The sequence below is a fragment of the Hemicordylus capensis genome, chromosome 4 (assembly GCF_027244095.1).
Source record: "Hemicordylus capensis ecotype Gifberg chromosome 4, rHemCap1.1.pri, whole genome shotgun sequence".
NCBI classification, from domain to species: Eukaryota; Metazoa; Chordata; class Lepidosauria; order Squamata; family Cordylidae; genus Hemicordylus; species Hemicordylus capensis.
The window spans coordinates 118,427,316-118,450,683 of record NC_069660.1 but is presented as its reverse complement, the minus strand read 5'-3'; the positions used below and the strand labels follow the sequence as shown (position 1 = coordinate 118,450,683).

General features: G+C 42.4%; 1 protein-coding gene across 9 annotated transcripts in view; it reads right to left on the bottom strand.

Moving 5' to 3' along the window:
- The window catches only part of SPATA1 (spermatogenesis associated 1), a 55,051-nt gene that overhangs the window by 25,824 nt on the left and 5,859 nt on the right, over positions 1–23,368 (bottom strand). For 4 of the 9 annotated variants that reach the window (XR_008305925.1, XR_008305924.1, XM_053244524.1 and 1 more), the window contains 8 exons: positions 16,863–16,969; positions 13,019–13,136; positions 9,946–9,999; positions 9,507–9,855; positions 4,673–4,942; positions 2,390–2,534; positions 1,949–2,009; positions 98–221 (listed from right to left, as the gene is read on the bottom strand). Coding sequence is in view for 7 of the 9 variants with exons in the window: in XM_053244524.1 (XP_053100499.1) it covers positions 98–221; positions 1,949–2,009; positions 2,390–2,534; positions 4,673–4,942; positions 9,507–9,855; positions 9,946–9,999; positions 13,019–13,136; positions 16,863–16,969 (1,228 nt within the window). In the remaining 2 variants the exon portion in view is untranslated. Of the gene's footprint in view, positions 1–97; positions 222–1,948; positions 2,010–2,389; positions 2,535–4,672; positions 4,943–9,506; positions 9,856–9,941; positions 10,000–10,085; positions 10,103–11,147; positions 11,889–11,911; positions 12,993–13,018; positions 13,137–16,862; positions 16,970–23,368 lie in introns of those variants that run through there. The other 5 variants (XM_053244528.1, XM_053244530.1, XM_053244527.1 and 2 more) reach the window with 5 other exon arrangements.

Genomic DNA, 23,368 nt, shown 5'->3' with positions numbered 1-23,368 from the left:
TTTTTTCCTAACAGTGTTATGAGCACATGCACATATGGCTTATTCAACTCTGAATAAAACTATAATCCCACTTGATCTCTTGGAAGGATTTACTTACTCTCTGTTGAAAATATTCTCTTGGGAACCTGTGTTCTATTTACAGATAGAGCCAGAAGAGGTGGAGTAGGAGGGGAAAGATATTGACTTGGTTGTGCAAGGTCATTTAAGTTATTGTCCTTAGTCTACAATAAAATAAAAAGAAATATAATAGGCAAGACGTTTCAGCTTCCAACATTTTCAGCTGCTCTGTTGTTCTAGGAAAGGTACAATAACTGCAGTGGCAGTTACAGAATATCTGGGATGGAGTGTTCAGCACTGTCAAATTGGTGGCTGCTGAGGTGGTGTCAGGTGCCGTCCTGAAGATTAAGCCCACCTGGGGCTAACGTCCTGAGTGTATAAATCTAGCTGTTCTCTTGCTTCCTAGTGTGCTGCATCAAATGGCATCTCTATTGCAATAATTGACAAGTCAGATAGTTTGCACTCATCCATTTTTAAATGTTTGTCTACTGATGGTTCTAACATTTTTGTTATGATTTCAGATTTATGATTGCAACAGTGTGTACAATGGTCATTTGCTGTCTCTCTCCTATGGATATACAACCAAAAATGACACAAAGTCTTGGCACACTTTTGAGCTCTTCAGAACTTTTCATCTGGGTGGATGTTAAATTTTTACAGAAATTTGGTAAATAAAAATAAAGTAGGGGCATAGCTAGGGGAGAGGGGGCCTGTGTTTGCCCCTCTTCCTGGTGGCCCCTTGAAGTGAGGAAGATAATAAAGGAAATAGGAAGGGATGGAGCTGGGGCCCCCGATGGAGCTGGGGCCTACACCCCTGAAAATAAGGCAGAAAAAGGAGAAGCCACACAGACTCACATGCTGTTTCGGTCCATTGCTCTATTCATCTCTACTTCTTACTTCTGGGGCTATTTTTAAAGGGTGAACCCTGGAAAATGGGGTGGTGTAGATGGAAGTCAGCTCTTCATGGGAGATCCTCAGGGTCAGAAGGACTCTCCGCAATCCTCTCCCCCTTGTTTTCCAGGATGCAGCCATTCAAAAACCTTCATTTGGGCCAATTTAATGTCATGGAACCATGGAGCTCCCTTACATTAAAAATGGAATGAGGGAACCAGCAATTCTTCTCCACTCACATTTTAATCCAATCACATTTTAATTTAATGGGCTCCTGAAATGTGTTCCTGAGCCTAGAGAATATTGCTGGCATCCTTAGATTTGATATAGCATCGTTTACCTATACTACATAAACTACTTCGGCCACATGGCAAAGACATTGATTTCATGATAGTTTATTATTTAGCCAGGCCAGGGGCATAGGGAGGCTTGAGGGGGCCAAATTTTGGGGCTCCCCCCCGGGTGTTCTTTCTTGCATGCAAAGCATGTGCACCCCAAGACACGTCCCCTGCATCTGATGTCAGAACCAAGGAGGGCGTGGCCAGTGCAGAGAATGGAGCTGTCACAGCCCCAGCATAGTTTTATTTCCCCTGTCAGCAATTGGTGGAATTGCTGAAAGGGAAAGGAGTTCCCTTTCAGTGATTCCACCAACCACTTACAGGGGAAATGAGGAGACTGAACTATGCCAGTGCCTGGGGCAGGAGGAGAGGAGAGCTCATCCCTCCCCAGCCAGTATGAAATGCTTTGCATGCCAGCTGGGTGCAGAAGGGGCAAGGGGGCACCCTGGCTGAGGGTGAGCTCTGTGGGGGGCCCAGACCCTTGGGGCCTGGGGACAATTGTCCCCCCTTGCTCAACGGTCACTGCACTCCTGAGCCAGGTGTATGTAAAAATAATTAATTGAAACCAGCCAGTTCTATGTTATTTAATGATAAATAACAAAGTCCTCCCAGGTTACTATTTTAGCTAACGCTTGTTTTTTGCTGGATCTGTGGCAACATACCTGATTGTCCTGAATGATATCAGTGTCAGCAATAGACTTTGTAATTCCAGGGTGTTGGGTGCTAAAGACAAAATCAAAGTACACCATAACAACTATATTAGAAACAAAACACCTTAACTACATTTCTTTAAAGGGCTGGCGGGTCTACCAAATAATGTGCTTGGGTGGCAAGTTTCTTTATCTCAGCCATCTGAAAAATGTGGATGCTGATCCTGGGGTGGGGAAGCTAGCTGGTGACAAATTGGATTAGGAGCAAGGATTGTGAGGAACCTTCAAGTTCAGGAAGTGAGATTAAGAGAACAAATTCACATGCTTAATTATATTTGTCTGAGAACTAATTAAAGTGTTTGCTTTTTCAATTATTCAACATGTTAGGAGTCCTTAATGTGATTTTAATGAATGGCAACTAATACTGTCAGCATAAATTCTATATTTCATTACCTTCTCTTACTGGGTAAATACTCCACATCTCTGTCTTCCAAGGATTCTGGGATCCCAGAATCCCCTGTTGTATGTCTTCCTATTTCAATACCATTTAGACGGTCTCCATTTTCTTCATTTGCATCCAACATCATAGAGATTTCTTCTACAGCAAAGATAAAAGGCAAAATAATGTATGATACAAACAGTGGCTGACATTCAGACTAATACTGCACCAATGTGCAAAGATTTTATTTTATTTTTATTTTTTTATTGTTAAATTTGTATACCACCTTTCATTAAAACAATCCCAAGGCAGTTCACACAGAAATTAAAAACAAGACTATAAAAATGACAGAATTAAAATATTAAGCTAAAATATAAAACAAATCTGACTAAAAAGATTTCAAATACAAGCATAAGAATTGTACAAAATACAAAGAAGCAGCAGTAGAGACAATCATAGAGAAGCCTGTGTAAAAAGCCAAGATTTAACACACTTTCTAAAAACTGTGATGGAGATCGAGGAGCAAACAGCCACTGGGAGAGCATTCCAGAGTCTGGGGGTAGCAACAGAGAAGGCCCTGTCCCACGTGCACGACAGCTGAGCTTCCCTCATTGTCGGCACCCAGCGCACCCTCAGATGACTTCGTCAAGCAGGCAGCAACCCTTGGGAGCAGTCGGTCCCTCAGGTATCCCAGGCCCAAACTATTAAGGGCTTTAAAGATCAAAACCAGCACTTTGAATTGGACCCAGAAACAAACTGGTAGCCACTGCAGCTCTTTCAAAATGGGTGTAATGTGATCCCAACGGACAGCTGCAGATAACATCCTAGCTGCCACATTTTGCACTAGCTGCAGTTTCCAAATATTCTTCAACGGCAGCCCCACAAAGAGCACATTACAGTAATCCAGCTGTGACATGACTAAGGCATGGATAACGATGACCAGATCTGCCTTCTCAAGAAATGGACACAGCTGGCGCACTAGCCAAAGTCATGCAAAGGCACCCCTGGCCACCGCCTCCACCTGAGCTTCCAAGTAGAGCCGGGTCCAGCAAAACCATGTTTTCTGTCATGTGAGGGGGAAGGGTGATTTTTGGCAATCTCCTCTTTCCTTTGCAGCTCCCTGTACCTTCTGAAACTACTGTCCCCTAACCTCATGCCCATACTTTCAGGAGGCATTATGGGCTGCAGAGGGAAGGAAAGGTTTTCAAAAATCCACACACACCTGTCAGTGCAATGAAAATCACTGGGGCAACATTAGTCTGGATGTCAGCCAGAAACTCCATTTTATTTTTACCACTGGCCAGTCAAAAGCAATGGTTTGGAAATATTCCATTAAAATCAAAATTAGGAGGACAATGTTTGCCTTCTGATCAAAACTACTTCACTGAAGAAAGTGCAAATAGACTGGGGAAACGGATGGATGTCAAAACATATATATCCTTTCTGAACTTGGATAAAAAGTTAAGGAACTTAACCAGGTCACAATTGCCACATTCGCATGTAATGTGGAATCAGTTATGCCCTCCCTCCTGCTCCTGCATTGTTAGCTATCCGCATTCAGAAGTAACTGGCAGGACCCCTACTGCAGTCAGGGAGACTGCAGAGAGGAGGGGGAAATGGCTGCATGGGCTTCCTTCTGGAATGAAGGACAGCCATGGCAGCCAGTCACAGCCAGAGAGAGTGAAGAGCTTACTCCCTCAACTCCAGTTTGAACTCATTGGGACTGTTTGGATGAAATGCTGGCACTTTAAAAAGTAAAAGCAAAAAAAGTCAAAAAGCAGGAGAAATTGAATCCTGAAAGGGATGAGCATTTCCCCGCAGGAAATAGAGACATCCCACACAATGCAGGGAAGTTGGCAACACTACTGTGCATGCTTCTATCTTAAAAGGTAACCTGGATATAGGCCCCCTCAAATGCAGGATACAGATAGAATGTGTGTTGAACACTATGTCTGTATAGCCGTATGTGTAAACAGATCTGTATATGCATAAAATGCACACAGAAACATACAGTTATGTTGCATTTGTATTACAAAGCATTTTTAATTTTTAATAAGTACAATTTACCATAAATAAAGGCAACAATAGGCTTATGAACTCTTCTTGTACTTGTGGGTGGGGGGGAAAGCATTAGGTTTTATCATTTATCATTAGGGATGTCAACCTTTTCCTGGCAGGTGTAAATTGGGACAGTAGAAGTCAAAGTAATATTTTTGTAGAATTGTAATTTCAAATATAAATGAATTGTAATTTCAAATATAAAAGCAAAAAAGTATGCAGTATTTAGGTTGTAATACCTTCTGTCTTGCATGGAATGTGATTTACTTTAATCTGGTTGTTTTCCTCTTGTGTATTGATCTGATTTACAAGTGATGATATAACAGTTCCTTTGTATTTTTCAACTTTTCTGGGAGTATTATGCCTTTCTTGAGCTTGGCTGAGAGGATTTCTCAGAGGAATTTTCACTGATGTTAACTTTTTTACAGAGTTCTGTTTTGCAGGATTTATATCATGCAGTATATGAGATGGAATGGATTCCATTTGTTTGGTGTTACAGCTGACTTCTCCTGCAAAAAGGTATACAATTAATATATATAGTTGTTTGTTTATTTATTTATTTATCTGATTTATATACCACCCTTCCAAAAATAACACAGGGCAGGGTGTGTGTGTGTGTTGTGTGCACATTTGTTGAATACTTTAGACTACCATAGATTATAATGAATAGCCATGTATAATCAAATACTTTTATGTTTTTTAGGAACATTGGTTGATATGATGCACAGCTTCTGTCACCCTAACACGCTGCCTCAGGGCTTCTGCAGAGTCCTCTAAGATAAGATAGCATCAAGGCTCCTCAGAAGAAGCAGTTGTGCTAGCAGCAGATCCTCTGTTTCCCCCATTCACTGCAATGGGAGAAACAGTGGAAGTACTGCTAGCACAACCGCTTGTTCCAAACAGCCCCAACACTGCCTTATCTTAGGACTCTGCAGCAGCCCTGGGGCAGAGTGTTAGGCTGACACAACTCTGTGCATCATGTCAGCCAGTGATATTCTTGCAATCATTACATTACTGTATATACAAAATAAGCCTTCTATCTGTCACAATCTATGGACAAAGAAATAATAAATAGCAATACTTACAGCAAGCAAAAAAAAAATTTCTTTTAAAAATCAGACAATCAATACATATATCTGATATATGTAACACTATATCCAGGGGCGTAGCAAGGTTGGAGGGGGCCCAGAGACAAGATTTTAAAAAGGCCCCCTCACTGATACACACATACAAACACACTTCACAATATAAAGTGCACTCAAACTCACATCCCCATTATGAATATGGTGAATATCTAGTTCACACTGAATCTAGGTTTTTTTACTCTCTGCTCCTGCCAGTCTCCAAGAGACTCAACATAATTCATAGGGGGTGCAACATGGGCGGGTGGGGAGTCATGTGATGTGCCTCTGGGGGGCCCCCTGGAGGCAGTGGGGCCCCAAGACGACTGCCTCCCCTTGCCTAATTGTAGTTACGCCCCTGACTATATCTTGTCTATCTGCCTAATCTGTAAACTGCTGGTACAAAACCACTCAGACACACAATCAAAGGCATTGCCATAAAATACGCAATTATAAAACCAAAGTGGAATTGGCAGTGAAAAAGTCCCTACTTTTAGTTAGAGATTTGATGCTGTCAAGTCTCTAGGCTCCAGGCTCCCATCCAGATCTTTGTAATAATATCACTCTTAGTTATCTCTGCCAAGTAACAAACAATTTATCTTGTCTATCTGCATAATCAGAAAACTGCTGGTACAAAACCACTCAAACAATTATCATATTTATTACATTAATAGCTCATGCCACTGAATTTCACGTTGCCTGAAAGTTTCTTTTGAAGTGTATTAGTTATGGTGGACCTATATTATTATTATTTTTAAAGGTTGTTTAATAACCCATTGGTGAAGTCTTTTCTTCACCAGTATGTATCAGTTACTAAAACGGGCTTATGTGGCTTTGGCACTTGAAAGTATCGTACCTGCTGTTATTATTATTAAGAGCTCCAAGTAACTAGAAAACAACATTATATACTTTACTATCCTGTTATCTATAGCAGCAATTCAATTTTGTACATCATTTTCTTATCTTTTGTGATGTGCCAGTTCACAAACTGGGACAGATAACATGCAGCCTCTGTACAATTTATGGCCACATTCATATGGTCCACCACCCTATGGGGCTATTCTCATGATCAAAGAGAGCGGGTGGGCAGGGGAAGGGGTGGGGACAGCTCCAAAAAGCTTACCTTCCTCACAGACGATTGAGGGATTAGTAATGGGAGTGTCCTCCTCCCACATCTGGGGCTGGAACTTGTTGTTCCGGCCTCCATGAATACCACAATGCAACATGCGACACGCATGTTGCATTGGGGGGTTTCCCCAAGAGATTTGATTAAATAATTTAGAAGTGGCTTTGTTTTCTCCCTCCCAGAGAAGTAATTAGATGGAAAAAATTGTTAGGAGCAAACCCCTTTTTCAGCCCAAATGACGTGCCAATATGTCTGCAAAGCAGTACCCAGGACTTCTCAGGTCCACGTTGGCATTACCAGACACCAAACAGAAAAGGCATTTTGCAATGGAATGTCAGAGAAAGTTTGGCTTCAGTGCCCCTCTCCCATGTTTTATACCAATAACAAAAGGGCTGAACAGGTATTTGAGTAAATCAATGACTTGGGAAGACCCTAGGGGGAAAGTAACTACGGTAAGCTTGGTATGCATATGCTACAAAGCCCTCCCCAGGAAATTAAAGGTAATCATAACTAGAGAAATTCCACAGTAGAGCTATCTCCCCCTCTCACGTGTGAAAAATATTTCATACCACATTAAATTAGGCTTGAGGACTAGAGCCTCATGATTAGATCAGTCTCGAAGGATGAGCCTCACACCTATAGTGAGCTCTACCTTTAGGCAATTCAGCCTATCTGAATCTCCCAAAACAATAAGCTCAACTGCAAGATTTCAAGATTTGCCTCCCATTAATATTCAGAAAAGAAATTATCACTTTAGAAGAGTAGTTGTTCTCTCCTCTTTGTGAATAAGAGTAAGGTGGAATGAGCTCAACCTTACTTACCTGTCAAAAATGCCCAGTCTTTAGAGCAGGGATCCTCAGCGTTGCCCCCCCAGATGTTCTTGGACTTCAACTCCCATAATCCCCAGCCAAAGGCCACTGGGCCTGGGGATTATGGGAGTTGAAGTCCAAGAACATCTGGGGGCCCAATGTTGAGGATCCCTGCTTTAGAGTATAACCCCCTGCTTAGATTTAATAATTTGTACAGTTCACGAACCTGCACATATCTACACATTGAGCTATTTCCAGAGATTGAGGCCACCCTGATTCTTGTTACTTTGACCATTCACCCCATTGCAAAGCCCTGATAGAGTGCATGCTCTGTGGAGTTCCAGAGATTCCCAGTCCTGAGAATCTCTGGCCTAAAGAGCCGATAATCACAATTTCTAAGCTGAAATCACTATTTTTGGATCTCTCAATCCCCCATTGCAACTTCAGCCTAGCTGCTCACAATTCCCCTCACCAACCTCATTGTCCCAGACCAGGCAAGCTGCAAGACAGGTAGATGCCCCTTCCTGCACTTGCCCACTTTAGGAAAGAATTATTCTTTCCTACTTCTGTCTCTTTTCTTTTTCACTAGTAAAGTGGAGTCTGCAGCCAGGGACTCCTTAATCTGATAACAAGCATTGGTGGCCAGAGAAAGAGGCACTAGGCTTTATTAGCCGTTGTCTCTGTGGGAGCAAAACCCTATCCAGGTTCTCTCCCCGACTGACAAATGGAGCCTACAGAAATCCATATTCGTGAATAGGTTTCTGCAACTATGCTCAAAAGTTGACTAAATTCTCCAAAAATCCCCATCCTGACATTTTTAGCTAACAACATTAATTATAGTGACCAACTCAGGAGAATTGTCCTCTCACATTCATCTTCTCTCAAAACCTAGCTTCCTCTTTCGCTTTTCAAACAGCATGCAGCTGTTTTTAAATCACCTGGGCATTTTTCACACAGGGCTTTTAGCTTGTTTTGCCTCCAGAATGGAGGGTGTGCATTCACAGAGCCACATTTACTACCCTGAAGTCCCTGTGAGCTATCCGGGAGCACTTCACACACAATTCGGGTTTTTCATTGTGTGTTAGAGCATAGCCCGATTTATATCCAGGGGGAAAAAAATCCACTTTTTGCACCAGTTTTTTGGAGCAACTTCAAACTCGCAGTAAAGCCTTGCGGTGAACTCATGGTAAAGCCTGCTGTGTGAAAAACATTCCAGTCTACCTTCAAAGCAGCTGTATTTATTTATTTGTTTGTTTGATTTATTGCATTAACTAGTTTAACTAGTATTGCATTAACTAGTTTTGCCTATCCCCTCAATTCCTAACTATTTGGTTCCTCTGATTCAGTTAACTCCCTGCCTGTCCCAGAAACCTTTCCCACATAGTGTTGCCATGCTAGCAGCTAGTTTAACATCAAGGAGGTGTGTTAGGAGTCCTGACTCCCAAAACTTTATGGTTCCCCCATTCATTTCAATGGTTATTACGGAATGCATTGCTTTTCTGTGTTAATTTTATGCAAGTGGGTTTAGTCTCTCAGATTCCCCACATTAATGATTTGGTTTACTAATACTACAGTTAGAGATCTATTTTATTGATTTCCCAAATGAGATTGTGTATTTTGATCGTTATTCAATAAATGTTCAATACTTTGTATTAGAAGCCTGTTATCCCCATTTATATCATTCCCGTGTCTGTGTATGGGTTAGCCCTTGCTGCAGAGTTCCCATAACTCACACCTGTCTTGCCCTATGAACTACAAAATAAAAAGGAGTAACATGAACTCCTAATGGTTTCTAATTCCATACAATCTGCCTGGTCTTCCTTACTTTGAAGTGCAGGTCTTATCAGAGGTGAAACAGCTAGAAATCAATAAAAAGGATTCAGAGCCAAATAAATTATTTGGCATTCATCATGAGTTGACCTGAAGTTGGTTATTAGTAGCAGCCCTGATTGTTTTAGTCATTCATTACATGCATCTTTGATTACATTTCCCTCTAAACACTGGTCAGATATCTTACCTTTCCTTCTTTGTAAGCTATATTTTTTTTCTTGAATCCTTTCATTATTTTCTTGCTCGGGGTTCTGCTTAGTATGTTGAACTGGAACCCTTTCCTTTTCAGTTTCATTCCATCCTAAACTATTACCTAAAACATCCTGAGTCTGACTGAGATGAACTTTTAGCGAACTCCCTAAAACAATTGGTTTTTTACCAACTTCGTGATTTGAAGCAGCTAAACTATGTGGTCTATGATGAGATGTGTATGATTGCACATATTCTGCATTACTGTGGTGTTTCTCTGGAGTTGATGATGAAGACAAATAAATACTTTCTACTCCTGGTAACAAATATAGTTCTGGATGAAGTGCCTGAAACATACAGAATGTTAATTTGAAAGAAAACAACAAAAAATATTAACTTTAAGTTTAATTTTAAAACTGATATAAGAACATACATACATATGGAGGAGCAAATGATTTGAGCTTCAGTTCTGTCTCTTGCTTTGCTTTTACCTTGTAATATAAAAACAAAAGTAATTTTATCAAAAAGAAACTAAAATTGGATTGCACCATGCTGTTCACCGTGTATATTATCTTACTTTCTTGGCAAACTGTAGACAAAAAGCATTACTTTTTGTTTCCTAAATGCCACGTTCAACCTCTTGGAGATAATGGAAAAAATATAAAACAAATCTGAGAAATATTTCTGCTGGATGGTCAAGACCTTATTCACAAAAGGTTAATAAGTTTAGTTCCTCATGCTCTTTTGATGTGTTTAGAAAACCAAAGAAACTCCATGTTTGCCCAGAATACCTCATTCTAACTTAAAGTAACCCCAGCCCAGCTCAGGGACATCACTGCCTCTCATGATCAACGTCATTATCTCTCTCCACTAAATTGTATCTATGAAACTTGGTTCTCACAAGGTTCTCACTGTTTTTCGCTGACAGTTAAGAAAACAGGATTTAACCAAATAAAGAGTAATCACCAGATGAACAATGAATCATTCGCATGCGTACTAGATACTTATACCACCATTTTATTGTCACGTATACTGTGTCTAGGGTGTCAGCATCATTCAGATTGTTTGTATAAATGTAAGATGCACCTGTAACCAAACTGTAATCGGTTTGAGAGCGTAAGCCTATTGATTACCTATTGCTAAACTGCAGTAGCAATAATGCCTCTAAATGATTCCCACTGAGTCTGTTTGATTGACTAAGAGGCGGACCCAGGGACGAACCATTTTCACATCACTTTCACTACTATTGCTTTTATTTTAAATGTAAAATTTGTACTGTTCTCAGGGGCCGATTAAAGGAGAGGCAGGAGAGGTGGCTGCCTATGGCAGCAAAATTCCCCCAGCAACAAGTTTTGGAAATAAATAAATAATTCAGTGCGCCTGACTGAGATTTGTGGGCAGCGGGGGGGAGGGGGATCAACAATGCACATGGGCAGGTGGACAGACGGCAGCACAACGCGGAAACTTGTTGGGCTTGGGCAGGAACTAAGCAGCCTGAAATGGGGGGGGCGTGCTGCAAGGGGGGGTGAGGAGAAAGTCCTCCCATGGTGTTTTTTTTTTAAATGCCGCTTGGCGGTGGCAGCAAAAGCTGTGGGAAGTGTGGCGAGGAGTGGAGAGTTCCCCTTAACAAATCCTTTACCAGTTTTACCCATGGAGGAAGGGTGGGATGGGGCATGGGCCAGTGATGGTGGCGGAGGCTGCAGGGAGTTTGGACAAGGAGTGGAGATTTCCCCTTTTACTGGGATGGGAGGTGGCGAGCTTCTTCCAGCTGTCGTCCCTCCTCCCAACTGACTGCATGGGCCTCCCAAGTCCCGCCTCTCGGAGACTCTTCCTGGGGAAGCAGAGAGGTGGGACTTGACGATCAACTGGCCCTATCTAACCCCAGCACAGCATCCCTCCAGTGACTATGGTGTCTATCTTATGTTTCTTTTTAGATTGTAAGCCCTTTGGGGGCAGGGATACATTTTATTTATTTATTATTTCTCTATGTAAGCCGCTTTGGAAACTTTTGTTGAAAAGCGGTATATAAATATCTGTTGTGTGTGGTAGTTAGTGGAACCAGAATTTTAACATAATTTACATTGTGGGTTTGGACTAGGCTTGTAAATCTCGGTTACAATGGAATTTTGTTAGTATTAGTCATGATTAATGTCAAAGCAGATGTAACGCTAAATTATGATTAAGGCTGGGAAGGGAAGAGGAATTTGCATCAGAGAGGGGAGGAGGGGAGGGGAGGGTGCACGTTCCTGAGGCTGCTTCCTGATTTGCAAATCATGGCTTGTGTGAGTCAGTAGCTGCACCAGGCCACTGTGGTGATAAAAATTGTATCGGATAACTTCTGTGGTTATATTTTTAAAATATTATGATAAACCAGCTGTAGGTCTTAAGCAAGATAATTCAAACCTCAGTGCTTTAATTCAGTTAATCTAGTTTGAATAACAGAGGAGAGAGCTGAAAGTGTGAGAGGGAGATTTTTCAAAAAGAAATATGGTTGGATAACAGGGAGGAAAGAATGGCTGTGATTGCTGAGCTGGTTGTCATGGAGACTGTTACAGCCAAACAGGGCAGGCTTTCTAAGCAGTATATCAAGAGCTATGCATACATTGTGAAGGTATGGTAACTGAGCACATGGAATTTGCTTGAAAAGGGTGCAGCAGATCAGGCACTTGAAAGAATGATTCCATTTTCCTCATTGCCTCTTCTCTTACTGTTCTTATATAGGAGATTATAGTGGCAGTACAGGGGATAAAGCAAATAAAATACCAACCCGCCTTGTCAGGGAGAGAGAGTTCCAGCAGCTCAAGGGGGAAGAAAGCAAAACTATTACATTTCTAACACAGCTAATTCTGTTTGGATTTACTACTCTCTGCTGTATTTGTATTTAAGACCAAATATAAAATACATGTTCAAACTGTGTAAAATGTGTTAGTGTTTTTATACATGAGGATTAAATTGCCTTTGGGCCTCTTGTGCTATTTATGGGAACATCTGATGGTTTTAACAGAGAAAAGAACTGAAAGAAGGCATTTGTGAAGAGAACAAGCATTCCACCAATTAGGTTGGATGATGTTGAAGCATTATGTTACTTTGAGCATTATGTTGAAAACACCCGGAGCCAAGAGAAATTGTTTTAATACCTCGTAGAATTCTAGAAATGTAGGCTGGGATTCAAATTAAGCATAAGGGGGGAGACTTACATGGGGGGCATGAGTTTAAGATGCAGCTTGTGATGCAGCATGAGGAGGATAGTTTACATTCCAAAAGGCTTAACAGAAGTGCTGTTAGGTGCATACATCTCCTTGCCCATGAACACAGGAACTTGCTCAATTACAGCCATAACATTTATTTAAATATATATTGATATATCTTGATTTTGGTTGTGTAACTGGCAACTTTGAAATGTTGGCAGCCACGAAGAAAAAATCATATTCTGGGAACATACGAAAATGAGCATACAGATCTTTCGGTTATTGCTTTATGAAAACTGGCAGGAAACACAAGATAACTTACCACTGCAAGTTTCTTCCCTATGCATTTCAGAAAGATATACTTATCCACAACCACATCTTCACCTAGGCACTCTCCAAGCTGCTCTCGCAATGTTCTCAATGTCATATGTGGTGACACCCTAAAACACCAGATTACATTACTTCATTTACATGATAGTAGATACATCCCGGGTTGGAGGTGTGTGAATAAAGGAAACTTACATATAGATCTGAAGTGGTTAAAGAGGATGAGCTCCTGCTGATAGAGCTGAATCAGAATTCTTGTATGTTCAAGCTGTGGCAGTGTTAATAGCATACAAGATCACAATGTTGTATGGCATGCATCGCCATACCACTATTACACCTACTGAGTAGTATTCACTTTTCACTAATATAGTGAGAAAATATAAAGAAGAAAAGAAAATCTAAAACGGCAAAATTAAGTATTATCCTCTTTGACTGGTTGCTCTTCTGAATCCATCCACACTTCTGAGAGAATTTTTGCAGCACAGACTGTCTGGGTTGGCATAAGAGTACATGTAGGGCAGCTAGGTTTTCTTGAAAATAGACAACAGGGATGGCACCACACCAAAGTAAGTGAAAAGAAGAAAGGAAGGACAACATATTTCAAGATAAGAACCTCTTCCTTAGGGAACTATAAAAACATACAGATATTTAAATATAAAAAGGATGTACATAGTCAGAAAAAAATAGAAGTAAAAATATAAATATGAACTGACATTATGAAAAACCACTTAAAAATTGGGGGAAGGGATCAACAAGATGGAAGAAAGCTAGTACAAAGAGCTAATAAAGCAAGTAAAATAGGATGTATTAAAGAGAACTAGCTGGGCCGGGCACAGGGTATCTGTGCCTCTAGTTCTCCCCCATTCCCGTTGTTTTCCCCCTCACTGGCGCTCCTTCCCCAGTGTTCCTGCCTTGTGTGGCCAGCAGGTGGGCTGGAGAGGAAGGCTAAGCCACCCTCTCTGCTGCCCACCCACCTCCATCTTCTTCTCCCCGCACCGGAGCTCTTGCCTTTTGGCCAGCAGGTGGGCTGGAGTGGGTGGCTGCGCTGCCCTCTCCACCGCCCGCCACCACCCCCCCCCCAGCACTCCTTCATTTTGGCTGGCAGGTGGGCCAGAGAGGAAGGCTGTGCCGCCCTCTCCACTGGCCACTCCCACCATCACCATTTTCTCCCCTGTTGTCCTAAATCTGTTGGCACGGCTGACCCGACAGGATTTACAATCCCTCCAGCTCCACTTCTGTGAGTCAAGATGGAAATTCTATAGATAAGAGTAGCAGCTTAGCTGCACAAAGGAAAGCAAAAATGACTCTCAAAGTAGTATAAGCAAAATAAAGTCCCTTTAAACTAAACTAGGTACCTCCCTCTACAATAACTGAGCAATAACTGAAATAAAGGAGCAAGGAAGGAACAGAACAAGGACAGGCTGAAACAAGAAAGGTTGAACAATTAAAGTATGAGGAACACTGTCTGCGGAAGGCAACGTTGCTGACAGTACTGTTTCAGGAACAGCGTCTGCTTGATATAGGGCTCGAGATAACCGGCAGCCAATCAGGCTTTCCTGACTCAGCATTTCTATTTCTTCTCCTGTGAGATCTTGCGCCTGCGTGTCTCCCACTGAGCCTTTCTCTTGAGATGTCTTCTTAACACAGGTGAAATTCCAGCTTCCTCCTGATCAGTCTCCTCAGCCCTCATCTCTGCCAGCTGTCCAGAATCCCATCTGCTGCTGTTCCACCTCAGCTTCAGAGTTTGTTCTCACAGCCAAGTCCTCCTGCTGTGTTTCTGAGCCTGCTTTCCCAACCAAGTCCTCCCACTCCTCCTCTGACTCTTCTGACTCAGAGGTCTGAGCCATGATACCAGTCCCCATGGCTAATCGGCAGCTGCTTGCAAACTCTTGTGAGAACTGCCACACATGTGATTAGTCACAGGTACAGAAATAAATATATAGATACTCACAAATGTACAGAGCAAAAATAGAAGATACTCTACAGCAAGTAACTGAAGTAGCATGCCCCATTTGATAAAGTAAAACAACCTTAAACAAGGTCAATAATAGTCAACACAAAATGCCTAATTAATTTCAGATAAGAAAACATATACATTTAAATTCTTTCCATTATCCACCTGTGGCTGGAACTGCTAATACTTCAGCTGATACTGCTAACTTCATGTTTAAGTAACATTATTGCTAGCAAACAAAGTTCTAAACAGTTTCTCAAATCATTAAGACAGGAATTTTCTTAATTACAAGCTAGTATTGTATTATAATTAATAATGCCAGGAATAAATTACATTAATAGGACATTAAGCAGTTTCTGACATCATTAAGACAGGAATTTTCTTAATTACAAGCTAGCATTGTATTATAATTAATAATGCCAGGAATAAATTACATTAATAAGACGTTGTGATCTATAGATAAGTAACCACTACCATTGCCTATGATCTTACATAGTAAGTAGGCGGATGCAAGTTTTTACATTTAATAAGATTATTACCCTAACTAAAGTTAATAAGATTATCTGTTAATTGAAGGTTGTAGAGCTAGGCATATTCATATGCACTCTCTATATACTCTCTTTGGATAGACTATGTACAGTTGCTGAAAACAGCTAACAACTAGAAATCATTTGGCACAGAGAGTGATGACTAACATCCTGTACAAGACAAAAGTCATTTTTGCCCATTTGCCTAATGTAAAAAGAATATATGAAAATGTAGTGCATATCTAATACAATAGACCTAAACTGGTTTATTATTCATTCTCTGTTCTCAACAAAATCTAGGAATTGTAGGTCTATGATGGAGACGACTAGGGATTTCTAGCAGAGAATATTCAGTACCAGTGTTCACTCTAATTTTTTTCATCTGTATGCGGAATAAGTTTTGTTCTGATTGACAGTATTAATGCAGTGTGTACGCACATATATTCAGAGTGGGACCTTCCTGGTTCAATCTGAGAGGGCTCTGAAATTAACTGAGCGGACATCAAAAAACTTGTGTGCATGCACACATACACACACCTTAGGAGGAATACTGTCAGCATCTCCACAAACCACAATCCCCACGATTCTTTGGAGGAACCCATGACAGTGAAAATGATATAAACTGACATAAATGTGTAGTGACTACAGAAACAAATGAATACTATGGGCACTACTACTAATCTATAACTAAACTAGTAATAAAATATAGATGATTTGAACTGAGCCAATTGGCCAAGTGGTGGTGTGTACAAATGATGCAAGATGATCCTTTTCATTGTGAACTTGAATTCTCTGTTTAAAAACATCACAACTGTTCTTTCCTCTACAAAGGACATAGCACACATTTCATCATGATTGCCCACTTGACAATGGGATGCTGATGAGAACTGTTTATCTCTTTAGTTTTATAATTGAGTTCAGTTTATTACAGTCAATGACCACATTAACACAATATATGCAGTAGCATGTGTATGTGTAAATAGAAAGCACTTCAAAATATATTAGTTTTTTATTTGGCATCAACACACTACTTCCAAATTCTCACAAAATTTAGCAACACTACAGGAAATATCAACTTTTTATAGACAGGATCACATGTTTATCTGTTCATAATTTGTAATTATTGCTTTTCAGTTTTAGCATCAACATCAACTGCTCAGTCTCCCATTGCTGCTTTTTATTTTTTTAAAATGCTGGGAGCGGGGTGGGGATTAACAGAACTGCCTGACATAGTTGGATCCTTTAAAAAGCTGTGTGTCAGTAGAAAATTGCCAAAACAAAAGTGCATAAAGTTAAACATGTACTTGCTAAACAGTGTCTTAGGACAGGTCTGTTCTTTATTATTCAATAGAACTCACCTTATAAACCCAGCTGAAAAGAATTTCCTAGTAACATCCACAGGAACTGTATTCAACTTGAAGTTCCACACTTCTTCCGGAACACAAAACACATGAAGTTCTAACAGCTAGTATGTTGAGAGAAAGTTAATTAAAAATCTTGTAAGCAATTGTAAGCAAACTGTCAACCTGAATATATTATACGTGGCTAAAGCAAAATAAAGTTAAAGAAATCATCTATACAGGAATAAAAATGATTAATGGTGTTTTCAATCACTTTGTTTTCTATTCTTAATGAGATGATAAAAACTCTTGGCATAGTAACAGTAGCCAACCTTCAGAGCAGCATTCCACAGATGCTCCTAACCAAACAAGATTAGCCTCTCTGCTGGTGCAAAAAAAAAAAAAAAAAAAGCAAAACTTTTCAGAGCTCACTCATGGAAGTGCTCTGTTAGAGCAGAAACATATTGCTTGAACCTCAGTGGTTTGTTTCTGCTCTAACAGAGCACTTCCAGAGTGCAGGCAAACTCAGAAAAGTATTTGCACTCTTGCACACTTACACTTTGGAGAGTGCACAGGTACTGGGGCTAGCACTGGATATTAGGATTACCTGTGGAATCCTGCCCTGGATGTCAGCCAGTGATCCTAAATATTATTTTATCACTTGATAAATAAAGATGAGCTCAGATAACTTGAGGCTGAGCTCACGTGCATTCGTAGTGAGATTATACCTTCCCCCCATCTCAGCTATCTAGCAGCATGATCTGTGTTGAACTGAATGGAAGATAAAGATCTTATGGATTAATACAATCTAAAAATAGAACACATCTGTGATCATAATAAAAATGGGGGGAATACACAGAGCTTGATTCAAGTACCATTTAAATAAAATAAATGGCAATAAATGGTTGGAATATGAGCCTCCCCATCTCTGGCAACTTTTTAAAAAGCACTGAAGACATATTTATTCACCCAAGCTTTTAATTAGATTTATAGTTTTAATACATTTAATGTTGGGTTTTAACTGATTTTAATGTTAATGATTTTAATGTTTAAATGGTTTTAATTGTTTAAATGATTTTAATTGTAAACCTCCCAGAGATGCAGGTTTTGGGTGGTATAGATAAAGGTAAAGTGTGCCGTCGATGTTGACTCCCGGCGAACACAGAGCCCTGTGGTTGTCTTTGGTAGAATATAGGAGGGGTTTACCATTGCCTCCTCCCACACAGTTTTAGCTGATGCCTTTCAACATCTTCCTATACCCCTGCTGCCCAATATACAGTAGGTGTTTCCCATAGTCTGAGAAACATACCAGTTGGGATTTGAACCAGCAACTTCTGGCTTGCTAATCAAGTCTTTTCCCTGCTGCGCCATTAGGCAGTATAGAAAAATGTTAAATAAATAACATAAATAAATATAACTGTCAATCAAAACAGAACACCCTCCTATATCTAGCAGATCTCTGCTGGCAAGAAGTTCCACAAGCACAGAGCAACAAGAAAGTCTGATTGAGCAGAATCATACCTCTTATAGCAGAGAAACCAACAAAATGATTTCACTACCAAACTTCAATGAATAGGGAGGCATGTACATTCATGTCTGCCAGACTATATTGGGTTTGAATAAGAAGAACCAGTACCTGGAATTTAGCCGAGGAACATACTAACCATCAGTGGAGCTCCTTCAGAATCTATCTACATACTTAATTCACTAAGCTGGAAATGGAATGCGTGGGGATGCGTGGCAAGGCAATATGTGGTGGAACTCTCACGAGATCATGCGAGAGTTCCAACCTTTGGCTGGGAGAGCACCAGCAAATGTTGGTTGGGGGTTGGAGGGCGGCCAGCGGGCAAAGCTCCACAGGCCTGAGGAGCAGCCCGGAGGAGGAGGCTGAGGCTGGCTGACGGGCAAAGCCCCGTCAGCCTCAGGAGAAGCCCAGCGGCGGGCAAAGCCCCACTGGCCTCAGGAACAGCCTGGCCAGCAGGCAAAGCCCTGCTGGCCTAAGGAGGAGCCCAGGCAGTGGGCAAAGCCCTGCAGGCCTCAGGAGGCGCTCAGCTGGTGGGCAAAGCCCTGCAGGCCTCAGGAAGAGCTCAGCTGGTGGGCAAAGCCCTGCAGGCCTCAGGAGGAGCTCAGCTGGTGGGCAAAGCCCTGCAGGCCTCAGGAGGAGCTCAGCTGGTGGGCAAAGCCCTGCAGGCCTCAGGAGGAGCTCAGCTGGTGGGCAAAGCCCTGCAGGCCTCAGGAGGAGCCCAGCTGGCGGGCAAAGCCCCACTGGCCTCAGGAGGAGCCTGGCAGGGAAAGCAACAAGGACCGAGGAAAGAGGCAACAGGGGGGAAGCAGCGGGGAGCGCAGGCTGTGACGGGGAGGCAGGAGACAAGGAGGAAGAGCTGGGGTGAGGAGGAGGCAGCAGCGGCGGGCCCTAGCCTGGCCGCCGGGAGGAGGAGGAGAAAGGGGAGAAGGGGGGGGAGCGGCCGGTAGGCTGGCCGGCCAGCCAGAAAGCTGGGCATGCCAGCGTGGGGGTGGGGCATGGCCGGCCCCAACTAATGCACAGATGCTCTGTGTGGGGTCAGCTAGTTGTGTTAAATGCTTCTAGCAACTGTCGCTGATTATCACATTCTGGACCAACAGAATTTTCTGAGCTGTTTCCAAGGGCAGTCCCACAAACAGGGCAGACAAAATGGATACCAGGGCAGACAAAATGGATGCAAGATCACTTTTCTCTATAAAAGGGTATAACAGGTATATTAGCCAAATCTAATTAAAAATAACTATGGTTGCACTTGGAGTTATTCACACATGGCTTCATGCTGTGGGGTAAATGCTGAGTGAACTCACTTCAAATTACACTTGCAGCATTGAGGGAAGCAGCCCCTCCCCTCTGCTCTTGGTTTTTGTTTTTGCAAGTTCACATGGCATGCCTCTGTGTCTTCCTTCTAGCCACTGGTGGTGGTGGAGGAGTACTAAAGAGCTACATCTGCATTTCTAAAGAGAGTATCCTTCTTATCATGCTAATGATTCTATGTCTGCCTCTCACTATTTGTTCCATTGTTACAAGAAAAAGTAGCTTAAAACCAGCATTTAAAAAACCCAGAAATACATTGAGATAAGCTAGAATTCGGAAGACAAAGCCTGATTTGTGCATGGAGTGCTTTCAAGGATCTCAAAGGGACTTCGAGGTAAGTTTGGCTGGTGTGTGAACACACACACTCTCTTCTGAAGGAGATTCGTGGTAGAAGCTCTGTCTGTAAAGCCTCCTAGTGGTTTCATGGAGATATTAGATATTCATGGAGATGGGAGCCAGCGTGGTGTAGTGGTCAGAGTGCTGGACTAGGACCGGGGAGACCCGAGTTCAAATCCCCATTCAGCCATGATACTAGCTGGGTGACTCTGGGCCAGTCACTTCTCTCTCAGCCTAACCTACTTCACAGGGTTGTTGTGAGGAGAAACTTAAGTATGTAGTACACCGCTCAGGGCTCCTTGGAGGAAGAGCAGGATATAAATGCAAAATAATAATAATGATTAATAATAATAATTAAAAAGCATGGGGGAGAGGTCACAAGGGGTGGGTCTGGACCGGTCCGGAGGCCATTGTAAAGGCCTCCAGACCGTCCGGACCGGTTCGGACCTAGCCGGTCCGGTCCAGGTGGAGGGGGTCCCTTTAAGGGCGGGGAGGGTTTACTTACCCCTCCCACCGCTTTGCCCCCTCCAGCGCCCGTATTTTCTGTAGAAATTGGGGCGGCAGGATACCTCCCCAGCGCCCCTTCTGCCTCCTCATTGCAAAAGCCTGCAACCAGCCTTCTGCGCACGTGCACGTGGCGTGGCGCTTGAGCTTCACGTTTACCCGACGCGACGGGTAGACCGGGCCTCCTACCTCGGAGGCCCGGTCTACCCGTCGCGTCGGGTAAACGTGAAGCTTGAGCGCCGCGTGCGCATGCGGGTGCGCAGAAGGCTGGTTGCAAGCTTTTGCAGTGAGGAGGCAGAAGGGGCGCTGGGGAGGTATCCTGCCGCCCCAATTTCTACAGAAAATACGGGCGCTGGAGGGGGCAAAGCGGCGGGAGGGGTAAGTAAACCCTCCCCGCCCTTAAAGGGACCCCCTCCACAGTGCCAGACCGCAGCTGTAAGGTTCCATGCACACCCCTAGAGGTCACTTTGAAAACCCATAAGAAGATTTCTGTGGGGAGGAACAACAATTCCCTAGGATCCCCTTCTGGAAGAACCAGTGAGAGAGAAAAATAACTACTATAAAGTGCTGCTCCTTACTCTCACAATGCACCCACAGCTGATTCCCACAGATACCACATGCCCAATAAAAATAGAATAAATTGAGCTACATTTCCCCTGTCTTTTCCTTGGCAAAGATTATCGATTAGGGATGACCAGGATAGTCCCAAATGTCAATTGGGATTGAAATGGGTCTAGATAATCTGTAACATCTAGAAGCACTGGAACTGCTTTTACGCAGCCCACCAGCTTGATTAGAAAAGAAAAACTGCATAGTGGCCTTTAAATCCTTCATTAATAGAGATAACAAGGAGGGTCTCTTTAACAATGGTCCTACTAGAGGTTCTTTCAGGCTAAACAGAACACAGTTTTTCCTCACTGAGGAACTGAGTATACTCATCAAGGAAGCCACCAACTTCTTCCAGTTTTTTAAGATGAGTCACAATGGCATTGGGCAGTGCAGTCATGCCAGCACAGTGACATCAGCAACCCATGTCAGCACAGTCTGCATGGAACCGCTGACCGGCAAAGGCAGGCAAGCCAGTGGAGGTGGGCAATGGGAGAGGGAGCCATGAAGGTAGGCAGCGGCAGGCCCCATCCTCAAATTTTGCCCCAGGGCTGCTATCAGCCTCGCTACGCCGATTCAAGCGGCTGCTGTGGCGTGTACAACCTCAGAGGCCTCAACTGAAACTAATATCCAAAGGGTGCTCCTTATGCAAATTGCAGCTCTGTAGAACATAACGTTTGTTCTCTCTTTATTAATTTTGTAGTACACTGCATCCTCCTGAAGGGCACAGACACATGCCATTTAAAGCCAAAAACTACAAAATAAATATATAAAGGGTGATTACATATACAGCCCTGAATCAGTGCCTAGATGCAGTAATGGACTGGATGAGGGTGAACAAGTTGAGACACAATCCAGACAAGACAGGAGTACTGTTGGTCGGTGGTTCCTCTGCCCAGGTGAATGATGTTCAACTTGTTCTAGATGGAGCTGCACTCCCCCAAAGGACCAGATTCACAGTTTGGGGGTGCTCATCAATCCAGAACTACTGCTAGAGGCTCAAGTGGCCTCTGTGGCTCGGAGCACCTTTTATCAGCATTGGCTGATACTCCAACTGCGACCTTACCTGGATAGAGATAGCTTGGTCACAGTTACTCATGCTCTGGTAACCTCTTTGAAAATGGTCCGGAAACTACAGCTGGTACAAAATAGGGCTGCAAGATTATTAACTGCGACTGGACATTTTGATCATATTATGTAAGTGCTTCATCAGCTGTACTGGTTCCCAGTCTGTTTCTGGGAGCAATTCAAAGTGCCAGCTTTAACCTTTAAAGCCATAAGTGGCTTGGGACCAGCTTACCTGAGAGAGCGCCTTGCCCCATATGTCCTGATTCGGACCTTAAGATCTTCTTCAGAGGTTCTGCTCTGAGTGCCCCTGCCAAACAAGATGGGGTGGGTGGCTACTAGGCAGAGGGCCTTTTTGGTGGTTGCACCCCATTTATGGAATAGCCTCCTCAGTGAGGTTCACCTGGCTTCATCTCTTTGTTCTTTCAGATGCCAGGTAGATATCTTTTTGTTAATTCAGGCCTTTTAAATTTTGATTTTTAAAACTGACTTTTTAAAAAAAAATGTTTTGTATTGTATTTTATATTTTTTCTTCTTATTTTGATGTGTTGTCATTTCATGTGTGATATGCTCTTACTTGATGTTTTAATGCTGTGTTGTGAGCTGCCCAGAGAACAGTTATGCGGCAGCTAGCAAGTAAAGTTGTTGTTATATTATATACAATATATAATCAAATTCAGATAGCTGCCTACTGATTTAATCTACAGCTACCAAACATCAATCTAAATAGATTTAATGCAGCCCATGGAAATTCAGAGTTTAACTTTAGTTATTAAATCTCCAGAGATTCCAGAGATGCAGTACAGCCACAGAAAGTGGTTCCCTATGGACTTCTCTAGACTATCATTGAATATGTGTCTGAACTGCACATTAAGCTGTAGGGCAGTCACAGAGACTATAATCTATACTCTGACTAGATTATCAGTGAATGTGTTCTTGAACCATACTTTAGCTGGGTGTAATAGCCCCTGTTTAAAGACATTAGTCCATCTAGCTCAAATTGGCAGTGGCTTCACCAAGGTTGCAGGCAGGAATCTCTTTCAGCCCTCTCTTGGAGATGCCAAGGAGGGAACCTGGAACCTTCTGCATGCAAGCATGCAGATGCTCTTCTCAGAGTAGCTCCATCTCCTAAGGGGAATATCTTACAGTGCTCACACATGTAGTCTCCCATTCATAT